Source organism: Pocillopora verrucosa, chromosome 1, assembly GCF_036669915.1.
Source record: "Pocillopora verrucosa isolate sample1 chromosome 1, ASM3666991v2, whole genome shotgun sequence".
In the NCBI taxonomy this organism is placed as follows: Eukaryota; Metazoa; Cnidaria; class Anthozoa; order Scleractinia; family Pocilloporidae; genus Pocillopora; species Pocillopora verrucosa.
Window position 1 is genome coordinate 35,904,757 of NC_089312.1, and position 14,357 is coordinate 35,919,113.

General features: G+C 38.4%; 1 protein-coding gene across 1 annotated transcript; it reads left to right on the forward strand.

The window, feature by feature from the left end:
* The first annotated feature begins 5,867 nt into the window (after window positions 1-5,867).
* LOC136284034 (protein hinderin-like) lies at window positions 5,868-9,276 on the forward strand. Its single transcript, XM_066173773.1, has 5 exons — window positions 5,868-5,910; window positions 6,721-6,762; window positions 7,663-7,845; window positions 8,109-8,333; window positions 8,424-9,276. The coding sequence occupies exons 3-5, from the start codon at window positions 7,701-7,703 to the stop codon at window positions 8,570-8,572; spliced, it is 519 nt and encodes a 172-aa protein (XP_066029870.1). The 5' UTR covers window positions 5,868-5,910; window positions 6,721-6,762; window positions 7,663-7,700; the 3' UTR covers window positions 8,573-9,276.
* Window positions 9,277-14,357: the final 5,081 nt, after the last annotated feature.

The following is a 14,357-nucleotide window of genomic DNA, read 5'->3' on the forward strand; positions in this document are numbered from 1 at the left end:
GGTACATAAAAAATTCCGAGTCCCATGAGGAATCGAACCTCAAATCTTTGGATTCCGCGCTCCCTATTTCGTTTTATTCGAAGTTGATACCGTGGTCTAAAACAAATCGGCAGTGGTTTAGCATGGTCTGTACTCTTATCGACAACAATATTCGTTATCAAAGTACGTGACTAAAATTTGTCGCGAATTCGCTCGGCTGCGCCTCGTGAGTCCACAACATTTTGACCTCCGTGATGACGACTTTCACTGTCGATAAGAGTACAGACCGCGCCAAACCACCGTCGATTCACTAATTTGGCAAGTTAGTCTTGGATAAATTCGAGCGTTCTGATTTGTTCTTACTGTATTTTCTGTATTTTGCCGTACGGGCCGTTTCCATGGACACGGTCATCATCCGCGTATTTTGGTCGCGTACGCCGGCAAATTAGAAAAAAAAAGTCTGATTCGAGTGCCATACAATTAAAACACTTACTAACGTCGCTTTCTCGAGCCGTACTGCATGGGAATATTGGGCCTCAGTCGTTTTTGAACGGACCTGGCTACGTTTGGCCCATACTGCCACGACTACGAGCCAACATTCCCTGGTACTGCGGCCCGTCGCGTTCGGTTGTTGGAAAGTCGGTACTTTGCATAGCACAAACATGCACAAGGCATAAGGCTTGGGCTAACAATGCAAATATAAGTGACTAAAGAATTCAGTAACTCGTCAGCCGATGCGCTTTTGCTGCTCATTACAGACTAAACATTTCAAAACACATTTTTTATTCTAGTCAACATGGGAGCTTACATTGTCACAAGACATGCTACAGGACGCTGAAATCTTCAATCTAGCCACTCAATGGATGAGGCCAATGAATACGCATGTCAACATCAGGAAGGTGCTGATCATTAAAACTACCTTACTGCCGTTGCAAAGATCCGTAAAACAGCATTTGAACGAGCACTCCGTCCCTTTGGCCTCCATGCACGCTTTCAGCTTGGAGATGCCTGAACCATTACAATGCAAATGAAAAGTACAATCTCTCTGGTAATAATTGTATTCATAACCGCTGACAGACTTGTACTCTTCGGTCTGAATGGCGCAGTAATTGTTTGGCGAACATTCTGTTTCCTTCCTGTTGTTGTTGCAATCGTCCTGACTTCTGTAGCTTCCACATTTGTAGCAGTTGATCCCAAAAGCTGTGATAAAGAAGCCACACATCAATTAAATATACATTCAGAAATCATAAAATCTGTATGACTGAAGACTATTTTTCTGTAAAGCACGAGGAGACTTATAATGATAATAACTACAATTTAAATAGCACCAAAATCCATAATTTCTAAGGTGCTTTACAGCATTAAAATTAAAAATCAAACGGATAAAAAAAGTATATAATTTGTCTCCAAATACAAGTCAAGAAAAAAGAATTGTTTTTGAAAAACAAATGGATCATCGGAATGAAATATTCAACCGATTACGTAGAGATCGTTTTCGTGTGAAAGAGAAGGAGCTTCTCTGTTGAGGGGCAATTGCGTCATGTCTCGTGAAACGCGAGAACGTTATTTCTACTTTTTGTAGAATGTCGATCAAGAATATTTATTGTGGAAGTGTAGTATAAACTCATGATCAACATTATGAAGGAAAAAAGTCCTTAACCATTAGGAAGTAGCTACCACCGCCATAATACAGTACTGGTCGAAAATACAGCCATTCCGTCAATTTAAGAACCATTTCACCTTGACGTGTTTAAAACTAAAAATTCAGAAATTCTCATTAAGGGCATTTTAACTTTTATTGTCAGTTCCCTGCTGCCACATAATTTTCTTCCCTTCTTTCCTCCTGAAATTTCTTTTTAAAGAAAAAAACCAGCTCGTATGATTACCGGCGTGGGGGAGCCAATGTCAAGAAATGATTTGGGATCTCTTTTCTGAAATTCTCCAGGGGGTATCGTTATTTGAAAAGTTTGGCGAACAAAAGGAAATTGTGTTTTTCAAGTTGTGTATTCATAAAATGTAGGGAGTTTTAAACATCTGTTATAGAGCTTCTTAACAAAATTTCAGAATTCGAAAAATTTATGACTGAAAAATCAGCAAGGAACGTAACTTTAAAGATATGTGTAAGGCTAGACAAAGTTTGTTGAGCTGCGAGGCGACAAATTTGAAACTAATTGAAATGCTTTGAAGACCAGGTTTAGTTTGAGATCCTATATCCAGATAAAGCCTGGCGTCATAACTTCTCTGAATTAACAAACACAGTGGTCACTCACTTACCAACAGAAAGGGTTAGGAGAAATACAACATAAGAAATCAACTTCATCTCGTTATGCTTGAATAGAATAGTCACCTGATTCCTCAGTATCACCCCTGAGGCCCTACAATATGTTAGAGCTTTAGTAGCGCGATGAGGCTGGGCAAAGGTGTCAATCAATTTCAAATGAGAAGCTTAAACGAGCCATTCAGAGACAAAAAACAAAACACTTGACCAATATGCCTGGGCAATTACTCCTGCTGACCAAAACCGAGGAGAGATTTCACCGCAAAAACAGATAGTACTTTTGAAACAGAGCAAAGGCTAAAATGAAAGAAAAAAAAAATTAAAAATGCCGTACCCATTCACTTTTTCCCCAAGAAAAGCAACATTTGATGAGAAGAAGATTTTTATCATCAGTACTGCAGTTCGTCGTATCCATTTATCGATTCATAAAACTACTTGGTGGTGTAAAAACAAACAAAACTATAAAAAAACAGCTGGTCCGCGTTTCCGTCATACATTTACAATTTCCGAGAACTGAGTAGAAAGAAATTGAAAAACTGAGCGTTGAGGCTTACAACCGTATCAAACTCATCTGCAACGGAGTAAGCCTTGCAGGAGGCAAAATCGATCCTGACAGTTGTTCTTTATTTCTTCGTCATATAACAGTAAGTGCAGTCATTCTTCAGTTTAGGTTATATACAGATATTTTTCGGTCAATAGCGTTATCCACCCTTAGAACAACGGGTCCAGGGGGAAACCAAGTAAATGGCCTACAGCGGTATCCGAGCCATCCAGAAAGTAAAGGGAACCAGTCGAACCTCAATTATCCCGAATCGTTTCTCTGATCCCAATTTTTTATGAATATTCCTTAGTCACATTTAAGGTCCGTAACAATTTTTTATCCATCAACAAAGCACATGCATGAAAATTTCGCTAGAACCAGGAGCCCGTTACTCCTGGCTAGAACTGAATATTCTTCCGCTTTGAACACAAATCAGCACAAGTTTCATGATACAAACGCCGCAACTATGCAGCGCATTTCACCTATAAGCTCTTACTGGCTCAGATATATTTTGTCGCTAAGTGAAATATATTCTACTCTCCATTACCTTAAATGGCATGAGGACACGAGCTCAGTGTAGTGTCTGGGCTCGATTTCCGTCGTCTTCTCGTTTTCTCGAGTCCAGTCTTCGGGAGTGGGGAGGGGGAGGGGGAGGGGTTAGCGCAGGCTCATTTCTAGACCAGCGGCAGGTAATCGAGCCCACTGTCAGTGTCCTGTCCAAACGAAAGGAGAAAGTCAAGATGACTGGCAAACTGTCACGAGCATGCAGAAGTTTTTAAAATGGATGAAAAGAGTGCAGCTTCAAAGAACGATATATCAGTATAAAATTGTTGGTCCATTAGTGACGTAACGGAACTTAGCCTCTATCAAGCTGCAGTACTCTAATGACATCTTATCAGAGGAAGAGCCCATGAAAATTTCCATTTCTCACTCCCATATCGCAAATCGCTTTGTTCTTCCGTTTTAACTCCTAAGACGCCTGAAGTCTTTGTAATTACCGACGCCGCCATCGTCAGTTATCATGAGATAAATAGTTTAAAGGAATACAGTCAGTTAGACAGAATTTGACGCAACGTGTTTACTAAAAATATCTTAAAAAAGACAGAACAATTGGGAGAATTTTAGAAACGTAAATAGAAACAAGATATGCAAAGAGTATTGCCTAATTCAGGCTCGTAGATAAAGAAAGAAAAGAGTTACCTAAAGCTGATGACGGGGATTAGTGCTAATATTCCTAATCTCTGCTGGCAACAATATCATGAATTAATTACGAAATAACTGTTTTGAAACACTTGTCTCGATATAAGGTCAGTACAAGTATTTTGCTCATAATTTTCCTTCGCTATTAGCTGTCTTTGTGGCTTTTGATTTCAGTTCTCGGTGAAATGTGTTCTGCGGCAACAAGAACAATGGGTGCTTTGTCGATCTCCATTACTCTTCTTCTCTGCATCTCCACAGGTAGGCTTGGAAAGAAACATGTAAAATTCACGCAGCTTTTTCAAATAAATGTAATGTCTGAGCAGCAATTTTCATAATGGATTTATGTCTTCATCCTATTTCAAATACCGTTATTCTTACATGAATGTTCAAAGCAATTTAGAGGTTACATTTGCCGTTTAGAAAGCTGGCTTATTAAAAAAAAAACTCCAAACAACATGAAAAGTCACTCCAGTGAAATGGGGCAAAAGAGAACCTTTCTGTCTTGCTACCGGGCTACACAATATTATAATAGGTGATCATTCTTCATAAATTGACATTTAAAAGGTCTGATATATTTCCCGGAGCATTTGCTTAATTCTCACGATTTTTCTTTTCAGTTGCGAACTTGAAAAGTGTCACAGGAAATTTATGTATTTAAGTATTGTTATTTTGACTTTCAAAAGGATAAAGTATTTATAAAAGGATCTCTACAACGGATCGATTGGTATGAAAATGTCCTCGTCAAACCTTAATCATGCCCCTTAATAACCACACCTTTGATACAAACCAAAATACTGACAAGCCACTTGCGATATTCAGAATTTATGCAAAAACATTCCATCGTTTGCATACTAATTTTTTTTTTTTTACGGCGACAAAGTACGTGCGCTCAAATGTTACCAATGTGATAGCGAAGAAAGTTGGACGGACTGCGATGAGAAAGAAATCACATGCTCTCCTTGGCAAAGCCGCTGTGCAAAGTTTTTTTACAAAGACGAGACCGATTTCTCTTACGCTAAAGGTTGTTTGACTGACAAGGAGTGCCAGGATGGACCGAGCAAGTTTGAAAGGTGCCGGAAAGCCGAAGAGCGGGGCTTAAAAGTCACTTGTGATTTGTTATGTTGTTCCGATGACCGTTGTAATGGAGCAAACGACGTGTCAAAGGTCAGCGGTATCATATTCATGGTATGCGCCCTGTTAGGATTACTGGCCGTACTGGTTTGAATGCGACACATAACTGGTTGCTTGCCGTAATGACTTATTAAAATAATGGCTCTAAAAATCAGAGTACCATTGGCTGAGGGAGAAAAACATGATCAAGATCATAATTAATTTGTAAAATGTCATTGTCGATGCGACATGCAGTATTGATGAAAACTTGCACATCGAGCTTGTATCAGATCAGTGAGCAAAGATTGTTCACAAGGTTTATTGTATTAAACAACAAGAAGTCAATAAAAAATGGGAAGAATAAACCTGTGTGGCCTGTTCAATACGGCTTTAGAATTATTTAAAGTGTATGCGCTATTTTTGGGGTGACGTGGCACGAGTGGAGTTGTTGAAAAAGCTCTGCGTGAAGAAAGGTAGTGAGATTTGTAAAGCTGCCAGAGTTTTTACGTAAAAGGCGCGCGCGACTGGTAAGCCAGAATCTCCGCTTTTGGCATTGCACCTTTTGAGAGACGTGTTTATTCCCAGACCCTGGTTCAACTGTCTTCCTTTTAGATCCGGAATACGAGGGATAAATAGAAACCGATTTTTTCCCCAAAAAAACCAGTCTACGCGTTACCAAGGCTGCCGTATGAGAAAAGTTGATGCGAAGGGCTTGGGTCCTAGCGCGGTGTTTTTCAAAAAGTAAATATGGCGGCTAAAGTCAAGAGGGCTTCGAGAACAAATGTGTTTTGGTCAAAGGATCGTATCCTCTTTAGAAGTTATACCGTCGATTATCTGTTTTAGTTTTAAAATAGCGACTATTTTTATAGAAAGAACGAAGGTAATGGCGGCGTACCTGTTTGTGAATTTGACGTTTGAGTAAGTGTCTTTTTTGTGTTTGCATTGATCATTTTACCAGTTTAGTAGACAATTTTCGTCGTTCGTCTTTATCACTCTCCATGATTTAGAATAGACGAGTGATATTTTATCATTTAACCGTACTTCTAACAATGGAGATCGCCATCAGCTGTCCAACTCTGCATATTTGTAAACCTTTGTCAGCGTCTCCAGATATTCAGAAAGAAGTTTAGAGCGAATGAACCTGCGAGGGCTTATAACATGATTGTATTCTCAAAAATAACTATATCAGGCTTTGTTTTTTCTGCGCGTATAGACTACTGATTATGTAACTTGAAAGAGGTTTGATTTTATTGCAGCCACTTTGTCACTTAATTATCTGACTATCTTCTCACTGAACTTGGAGATTTCAAACGCGAGCATTTATGGAAGATTTTTAAACTGCCCACAAAGTGAATAAATTAATTCAATAATTTTAATACATTTCTATACGGTTCTTTACAATTTTACAAAAAAAATCCATCATACTGTTTTTCAGTGCACCTGTAACATGGTGTTGGGATAGAACATGACAAGGAAATGCTATCAACAATTTTAAATTTGTGTACTAGTTTTCAAGTTTGTTGATCACTTTCAATCATTGAGTAATGAAAGGAATACTGTGTACGATCAAATATTTTAACTTTGAACTGATTAGCCTTGACCTAGAACACAGCTGATGATCAAGATGAAAGAATTGTAAAAGTGCACGTTCCAGGTAAGGATTAACTTTTAACATTTTAGACTTGGTGTTGGGTCATATGGATGTCAAGGCTTATTTCCTGTGGGGCACACAAAATTTCATAACAATGTTTAGAAATGGTTTGATAGCAGATTTATTCATATAAAGAATTAGAAGGCATTGTCAAGCATAAAATGTTAAGAAATAAGGTGATGAAAAATTGATGGATAAATATTAGAAGACCCTAACAAGACGAACTCTTTGCTGTGGTCAGAAATGATGAAATGTACGCATATGCCATTTTTTCAATTGAGTCCAGGTTAAAATGATTTCAAACAAGCTTAATTTGTTTTTTTTTTTATTCTATATAAAGACTATCAAGGCTTCAAGCTCATTGTTTTTCAAAGTCACTGTTTGGCAACCTACTAATTAATAATAAAATACACACCAGAAATAAAATTACAGTTAGCAAATAGAGAGGGAGAAGAAGAAAAAAAAAGAAAAGTACTTTTTTTGCAATATAACATACACTCACACTTCATCTCACAATGAAAATAGATTTGCAAACCCTAAACACAGCTGCATTAACAAAACATTACAACTTGCTACATGTACTTGACCATCAAACACAGACTACCAAATGGGTGACTTCACAGCAAGTTGACAGGCAAAAAGTTTTTCTACTTGGTTGGAACCCAGAGTGCTGATGATAGCAACATGCTTGAAACAAAAGAAAAAAGGCAATGAGTTTAAAATCATTTTAACCTAAAATCCTTACATCTCATACTCATGTATTGTTATTAGTGTTTCAGTCAAGGGTTTACTGTCTATATAGTTTACATGACTATCACAGACTATAAAATTAATATAATTTTTGTTCAGTCTTACATGTTCTGTATAACAAGTTACTCTGAATTCCATTTTTTACTCAATAAGGTGTAGCACCTGAAGCACGCCTAAACATCAAGAGCCCAATGGTGAGGAAACCAGTAAACATGATAAAACCCAGAGTCTTAACTCACCAAAAATCTCTACATGATTCTTTGGAAAAGAGAGAGCAAGAGATGTCAAGAAGTGGCCTTAGTACAAAAACTGTCTCAGACTCACTTGATGATTTTGGTAAGATTCTACATAAGAAATTGTCTATTGTTGAAATTGTAGATGGCAAACATATTTTCTTTCAGTTTACAGTGTAGTGAAAGTAGATTTTGTACATGACCTTGTAAAATTTGTCTTATTTAGGGTCACATTAATGTATATGATGACCAACTGTACATGTTTATCTGTTTCTACTGATTTCTCTTCCTAGCCTTTAAATTACCAATTACTATGAGAGTAGTCCCAATGCATGATATGATGTAGTTTTCTAATTGTCACTTCAGGTAAGGGTTACTTTGAAAGAAGGGGAAAAGAGAAACAAGAGTTGAGTTTAAAAGAGCTGAATCCACAAGACAAGAAACGTGTGGCTAACTTAGTCAAAGAACTTGCAAAGGTTGGAGAGGAACGGCAACTTGCTGAGGAAAGGATTAAAGAAGAGAGACTGGCATTTGAAGAACGACTTGCCATCTTGCAAGAGGAGTATGATGCAGTGATCAAAGAGAAAGCTTGTATCCACTCATGTTTTACATGCAGCTGTAAGATAACTCTTCACCAACAGTAATTTGCTTCAAATTTCATTCCTTGACTTGCGCTTTCAGATTTGCAAAACAGGTTCATGGAATTGCAAGCACTTTTGGTGTCATCTGTGATGTTTATTTCTGATGTCTACATTTCATGTCTTTTGGGCATTGGGGATCTCTTACTGACCCATGTACATGCACAGTACTTGTACCGTTCTCTACTTTAGAGCTTTTGTATGCCCTGGTTCAAATTTTCACCTGATTTAGACATTTTTCAAAGCAGTATTATTTTCACAGTTATCAATGTTGAGTTAGTTGTGTTCAAAGTCTGAAAACAACTGGGAAAAATTTGAATCAACTTGGTTGGAAAAATTTCACCAGCCATGATTTGTTGATTACAACTAACAAAAGGCAAGTTTTTAAATTGTATGAGCTGAACCATTCAAATGGTACTAGAAAATTTTAATGTATTGACACTTGAAACACCTGTAACTGCCAGTGCATGACAACCCCAATTTTCCCACTTTGAGTCACCACCAATGAAAAATGGTGACCGTATCCACTGTGCAATGCGTTTACGATGTCAATGGGTGTTAACACCACAACACACACCCATTACAGTATCATGTTGCCATGTTTCAATGCATTTGGTAAATGTGTTAAATTATCAATGCATTTGTTAAATTACATGATGTTCATCTCTTTTCTGTCTAATATTGTATTGATATTGTAAGGAGAAATTCTCTCTTGGTCATTCATGGGAGTTAACCTAGGTCTTTAACTCCCACAAGTGATTAACATACAACTTCTCCCCATTATATTCACACATTTACCAGCAAACAAGTAATGAGAATACTCCATCTTATCAAGTAAAAGTTGTTTTCTTAATGTAATGCCAAATTCTCTTAACTAATTCACAATGAAATGTATAGCAGCTAGAGGGGAGATTTCATTATCTGATCTTGGGAGTTAAAGGATGAAAGGTTGTTTTTGGTATGCACTGTAGGTATCTGTAGGTAGTGTTTTATCATCTCTTTCTCCAAAGAAGCCTGCACACTTCTCTCCATCCAAACAACCTACAGATGCCGACCGCTGAATTTTGGAGGTATTTGCTGGAGTTATCCAGTTCACCAGTTTGGGAAGCAAGGAATATCTGAAATTTCACATAAACCCATGATTTCTCCAGCTATTGACAGGTTGCTGTTCTGTGGACACAATCGACGCGGAACCGAGAGAAGCAAGCCCAGAATATTTGAAATTGATTTATTAATTATATGATATCAAACTCCAGGTAAAAGTATTTATTCTTTTCATCCAAAATTTTTCTGCCCAAATATTACTTTGGGATACAAAACAAAACCATATGGCACAACGTACGGCACAAGCTATCAGCGGTCTTCTCTTTTGTGCGGACCTTTGTGAGAACAGTATAACATCGAACTGGATCTAAATTTAAGCGATCATTTCCTCACTTCAGAAGCCTAAAACCTTCATTTCTCCCTCAGCTTCCAGACATGGAGAGTTTATATTCTGATTTTGGAAAAATTCAGCTCTGCAGCGATGTTAAATGGGTGATTCACCGCGAAATGTGGCCAATTCCGACATTTGTTTTGATACCACGAATCACGATGGATGCCGCCTACTTTTCGAAGGCAATACCTAGCTATTTGTTGAAGTTATCATGGATTTCACCAATTTGGTTATTAGAAAAATTCTGAAGTGAGCCATGAAGACGGGCTGCAAAGCGGGTAAGCTGTATTTATGACGAAATCTGCTCCAGTGGTTCGATTTTGGTGTAGGCGAAAAAATCGCGAATGCTCGTACATGTGCTGATTCAAACGGTCATAACTTTTGAAAAATCGAAAACGTACAGGGGTTTTTGCATATTTTTGCCTGTAAAGGTCTAAACTTAACGGCTGTGTAGGATAGAATCGTCAACCAGGTCCCAAATCCCAAAACTTAGCGTCTAAATCAAGGTTATTTACGGCCATCGGCCGATGGCGATTTCTAGTGGTCAGAATATGCTAAAATTCGCCTTTTCAAATATGTTGAGAGGGCAAATTCTAACTTTCTTGGCAAACTAGAAAGGTTTTTAAGCAATCTGATATAAATTCTGTGGCTTAACTATGCGAATCAAATATTTTACAATGTTACAAAATATGCCTATTTTTCAATTTTCGAGACGTTGCGACGGTCCCTACGGACTGGGAAATAATTATGGCCCGTAATGCAGTCAGAAAATTATTTCGAATCAAACCAAATCTAATTTAGTTCTTTCCTAGGTAAAGTCTTTCTGTTAACAGAGTTTCAGGCAAAATTATTTTTGACGCAAAATTGACCGGGTGGAAATAAGAGAGACAGCCTCTTAAATGCTGTATTGTATACAAGCGTTTACAGGGGCATGTACCAACCTATCTTAAAAGTTTACTTAAGCTTACTAGCGACACTTATTCACGGCAGACTTGGTATGCCAACTTCAATATTGCTCGCCCTGTTATCAAACGTAAAACCGAGGAAGGAAGAACATTTACTGTGACTGCCTGTCAAGCCTGGAACAGCTTACCGCTATCTATGCGGAAAATAGCGTCCCTTAATTCTTTTAGGAACTCTTTGGAAAAAAATTTTTGAAGAACAGCAGCTTTTAACTCATTTTATTCTGTGAGTTAGTTATACTTTTGTACTTTTAATTGATTTTATCTCTTATCTCTTGTATTTTTATTCGTTATATTATCTCATAGTTATGCCATAGTTTTTAACTTCCGTATTGTACATAATTTTTAGAGGGCCACTGGTTTGTTAGTATTTTTATACTATTTTAGTGCTGCCCTCTTTAAATAAAGTCTTTACTTACTCACTCACTCACTCACTCACTCACTCACTCACTTACTTACTTACTTACTTACTTACTTACTTTTACTTACTTTTACTTACTTACATGCCCATGTTTTTAAATAGGTGTATGCCCTTGGCCAAACTTGAGCTCACTATTTCAGTATACTAGTCCGACACCCATAGTATCACTACACTTGATTCCAAGGATCCAGTATCATCCAGGTATCCCAGTTACCCTGCTCACAGGGTCTGGTTTAGTTAAAGGTAACTAACATAGGCTGCACTTAACATGGCACAGCCATGGGTGCAGTGTAACCCGGTGTCTTATTTAGTTAAAGGTAACTAACATAGGCCGCACTTTAGGTGGCACAGCCATGGGTGCAGTGTAACCCAGTGTCTTATTTAGTTGAAGGTAACTAACGTTGGCTGTACTTTAGGTGGCACACCCATGAGTGCAGTGTAACACAGTGTCTTATTTAGTTAAAGGTAACTAACATAGGCTGCACTTTAGGTGGCACACCCATGGGTGCAGTGTAACCCGCTGTCTTAGTTAAAGGTAACCAACATAGGCTGTACTTTAGGTGGCACACCCATGGGTGCAGTGTAACCTAGTGCCTTGTTTAGTTAAAGGTAACTCACATAGGCTGCACTTTAGGTGGCACACCCATGGGTGCAGTGTAACCCAGTGTCTTATTTAGTTAAAGGTAACTAACATAGGCTGCACTTTAGGTGGCACACTCATGGGTGCAGTGAACCCGGTGTCTTATTTAGTTAAAGGTAACTAGCATACGCTGCACTTTAGGTGGGACACTCATGGGTGCAGTGTAACCCAGTGTCTTATTAAGTTAAAGGTAACTAACATAGGCTGCACTTTAGGTGGCACACCCATAAGTGCAGTGTAACCCAGTGTTTTATTTAGTTACGGGTAACTAACGTAGGCTGCACTTTAGGTGGTGCACCCATGGGTTCAGTGTAACCCAGTGCCTTATTTAGTTAAAGGTAACTAACGTAGGCTGCACTTTAGGTGGCACACCCATGGGTGCATTGTAACCCAGTGTCTTATTTAGTTAAAGGTAACTAACATAGGCTGCACTTTAGGTGGTACACCCATGGGTGCATTGAAACCCAGTGTCTTATTTAGTTAAAGGTAACTAAGATAGGCTGCACTTTAGGTGGCACACTCATGGGTGCAGTGAAACCCGGTGTTTTACTTAGTTAAAGGTAACTCACAAAGGCTGCACTTTAGGTGGCACACCCATGGGTGCAGTGTAACCCAGTGTCTTATTTAGTTAAAGGTAACTAACGTAGGCTGCACTTTAGGTGGCACACTCATGGGTGCAGTGAAACCCGGTGTTTTACTTAGTTAAAGGTAACTCACATAGGCTGCACTTTAGGTGGCACACCCATGGGTGCAGTGTAACCCAGTGTCTTATTTAGTTAAAGGTAACTAACGTAGGCTGCACTTTAGGTGGCACACCCATGAGTGCAGTGTAACCCAGTGTCTTATTTAGTTAAAGGTAACTAACATAGGCTGCACTTTGGGTGGCACACCCATGGGTGCAGTGTAACCCAGTGTCTTAGTTAAAGGTAACCAACATAGGCTGCACTTTAGGTAGCACACCCATGGGTGCATTGTAACCTAGTGCCTTGTTAAGTTAAAGGTAACTCACATAGGCTGCACTTTAGATGGCACACCCATGGGTGCAGTGTAATCCGGTGTCTTATTTAGTTAAAGGTAACTAACATAGGCTGCACTTTAGATGACACACCCATAAGTGCAGTGTAACCTAGTGTTTTATTTAGTTAAGGGTAACTAACGTAGGCTGCACTTTAGGTGGCACACCCATAAGTGCAGTGTAACCCAGTGTCTTATTTAGTTAAAGGTAACTAACATAGGCTGCGCTTTAGGCGGCACACCCATGGGTGCAGTGTAACCCGGTGTCTTATTTTGTTAAAGGTAACTAACATAGGGTGCACTTTAGATGACACACCCATAAGTGCAGTGTAACCCATTGTTTTATTTAGTAAAAGGTAACTAACATAGGCTGCACTTTAGGTGGCACACTAATGGGTGCAGTGTAACCCAGTGTTTTATTTAGCTAAAGGTAACGAACAAATGTTTGGCTTTTAGAGTCTAAAAGAACAACAAGAAGATAATTTTATTCAGTACTATCAGCCAAACCGGCAGAAGGGGGAAGTGTTATAGTTCTGTTAACTGCGAAGTTTGCCTCTGATGTTTCTCCGAATGTTTTTTTAATCCTTTTGACCTTTTGTAAAAGAGATGCAGTGTGTAGAAAACTTGTTGTTGTCTTCGTTTTCACTTGGTCGGTCAACTTTTGTTTTTCTTGCGTTAGATTTGCTTATTTCGATTCGACTGCACCTTGACTATTTCTTTACCGCTACTCCTCTTGCATTATATTTATTTAAATGAGCAATTTATTTAAATGAGCAAAAGACAGAGAATGTCCTTCTTTCAATAACGTGGCGGAATTAAAACAATTACATTAAGATATTACTATGATACTTTGGTAGGAAATATTTTTTACCAGCACTGTTATGCCTAATTTTGTCGATGAACGAACAGCTTTTTGGCAGCGATTGCCGAGAAACTGAATGTGCCACGGAATTACACCCAATTACGAAAGATATTTTCTCCCTTCCAGCAGTCATTAGAAAGCCGTTTTGTCCTCTCAAAATCGGATGTAGTTCACACATTTAAGGGTAATAAATTGATAAAAAATGATTTGCAATTATCCTGTTGTCAATAGGTTCTTATTCACGTAAGCTGGGTCATAAACTTTTTCTCGTTGCAGAATCATGGGGAAGTTGTCCTTCATTTTAAAATCGCTGAAATTATAACTAAACCCTGAATGAAACTATTATAGGATAATTCATTACTTGACGAGGGAATTCCGCATTTAATTACACGCGAAAAGCGATACGCGTAGCGATGAGTGCGATATCGGTTTGTAAGTGCAATTTAACGCGGAATTCACAAGTCAAGTAATGGATTTTCCTTGAATCACATATTTGAATAAAAACAAGGGAAAAAAAAAAGAAAACAGCATTACTTTATAGTTGTTATGTATACGTAGATTCAAAACAACATCACTTAGCCCCGCTATACACCTCACTTCAGTAACCAATTAGAAGGCGAGATTTTATGCAATGATGCGATTC

Bases quoted from the DNA above. Each gene is read 5' to 3' on its own strand.
- LOC136284034 (XM_066173773.1), top strand. From the start codon at position 7,701: ATGGTGAGGAAACCAGTAAACATGATAAAACCCAGAGTCTTAACTCAC. The intron at 7,846-8,108 runs GTAAGATTCTAC...TTGTCACTTCAG, and splicing joins AGACTCACTTGATGATTTTG to GTAAGGGTTACTTTGAAAGA. The intron at 8,334-8,423 runs GTATCCACTCAT...TTGCGCTTTCAG, and splicing joins AGTGATCAAAGAGAAAGCTT to ATTTGCAAAACAGGTTCATG.